The sequence below is a fragment of the Parus major genome, unplaced genomic scaffold (genome assembly GCF_001522545.3).
Source record: "Parus major isolate Abel unplaced genomic scaffold, Parus_major1.1 Scaffold584, whole genome shotgun sequence".
Lineage (NCBI taxonomy): Eukaryota > Metazoa > Chordata > Aves > Passeriformes > Paridae > Parus > Parus major.
In genome coordinates this window covers 4,049-5,324 of record NW_015379472.1, presented here as the reverse complement: position 1 = coordinate 5,324, position 1,276 = coordinate 4,049, and the positions used below count along the sequence as shown (strand labels likewise).

General features: G+C 68.3%; 1 protein-coding gene across 1 annotated transcript in view; it reads right to left on the bottom strand.

Annotated features, from left to right (window-relative positions):
• CILP2 (cartilage intermediate layer protein 2) overlaps positions 1 to 1,276 on the bottom strand; it is a gene marked incomplete at its 5' end in the record, with an annotated part of 8,359 nt that overhangs the window by 3,784 nt on the left and 3,299 nt on the right. Inside the window, one exon of the mRNA XM_015616656.1 lies at positions 870 to 1,049. Coding sequence (XP_015472142.1) covers positions 870 to 1,049 — 180 coding nt within the window. The remainder of the gene's footprint in view (positions 1 to 869; positions 1,050 to 1,276) is intronic.

Here is a 1,276-nt window from a genome sequence, read left to right as displayed (position 1 = left end):
CAGGTGAGGCGCCCCAGGTGAGGTGACCCAGGTGAGGTGCCCCAGGTGAGGTGCCCCAGGTGAGGCGCCCCAGGTGAGGTGCCCCAGGTGAGGTGACCCAGGTGAGGCGCCCCAGGTGAGGTGCCCCAGGTGAGGCGCCCCAGGTGAGGTGCCCCAGGTGAGGTGACCCAGGTGAGGTGACCCAGGTGAGGCCGGGGGTCGTGGGGAGGGGAGCAGGTGAGAGACCCCCGGGGCTCAGGGGGGAGCGGAGGGGGGAGAGGGGAGAGCCCCGGGGGGTGAAGGGGACACGGGTATGGGTGGGGGTACCTGGGGGGGTACCTGGGGTCACCTGGGGTCACCTGGGGGTTACCTGGGCAAGGTGAGCGGGGACATTTCTGTGTCTCGGTGGCACTGAGGGGACACTGGGGGTACCTCGGGGTATCTGGGGGTAGCCGGGGGTACCTGGGGGGTATCTGGGGGTACCTGGGAGTACCTGGGGGTCACCTGGGGGTACCTGGGGTCACCTGGGGGTACCTGAGGGGTATCTGGGGGTCACCTGGGGGTTACCTGGGGGTACCTGGAGTCACCTGGGGGTTACCTGGGCACAGTGAGCAGGGACATTTCTGTGTCTCGGTGGCACTGAGAGGACACTGGGGGTACCTGGGGGTCACCTGGGGGTTACCTGGGGTTACCTGGAGTCACCTGGGGGTTACCTGGGCACGGTGAGTGGGGACATTTCTGTGTCTCAGTGACACTGAGAGGACACTGGGGGTACCTGAGGTCACCTGGGGGTTACCTGGGCACGGTGAGCGGGGACATTCCTGTGTCTCAATGACACTGAGGGGACACTGGGGGTACCTGGGGGTCACCTGGGGGTCACCTGGGGTTACCTGGGGTCACCTGGGGGTTACCTGGGCAAGGTGAGTGGGGACATTTCTGTGTCTCGGTGGCAGGGCCCGGGCACGGGGGGCTCTTGGCGGTTTTGCAGCTCCGGCGCCGCTCGCGGGTCCCGGCGCTGCCGCAGCTGCGGGAACACGGACCCCACGGACCCCACTCCGACCAGAGGGGCTCTGAGGGGACATTTCTGCTGGGAAACGGGTCCCCAGGGCCACCACGGGGCCACCACGGGGCCACCACGGGGCCACCACGGGGCCACCACACCCTGGGGACACCTCACGGCCACCCTGGGGCCATCACAGGGGACACCACAGGACACCACAGGGACACCCTGGGACCACCCTGCGGTCACCCTGTGTCCCCTCCCCAGCAGCTCCCAGGGCACAGGTGAGCACAGGTG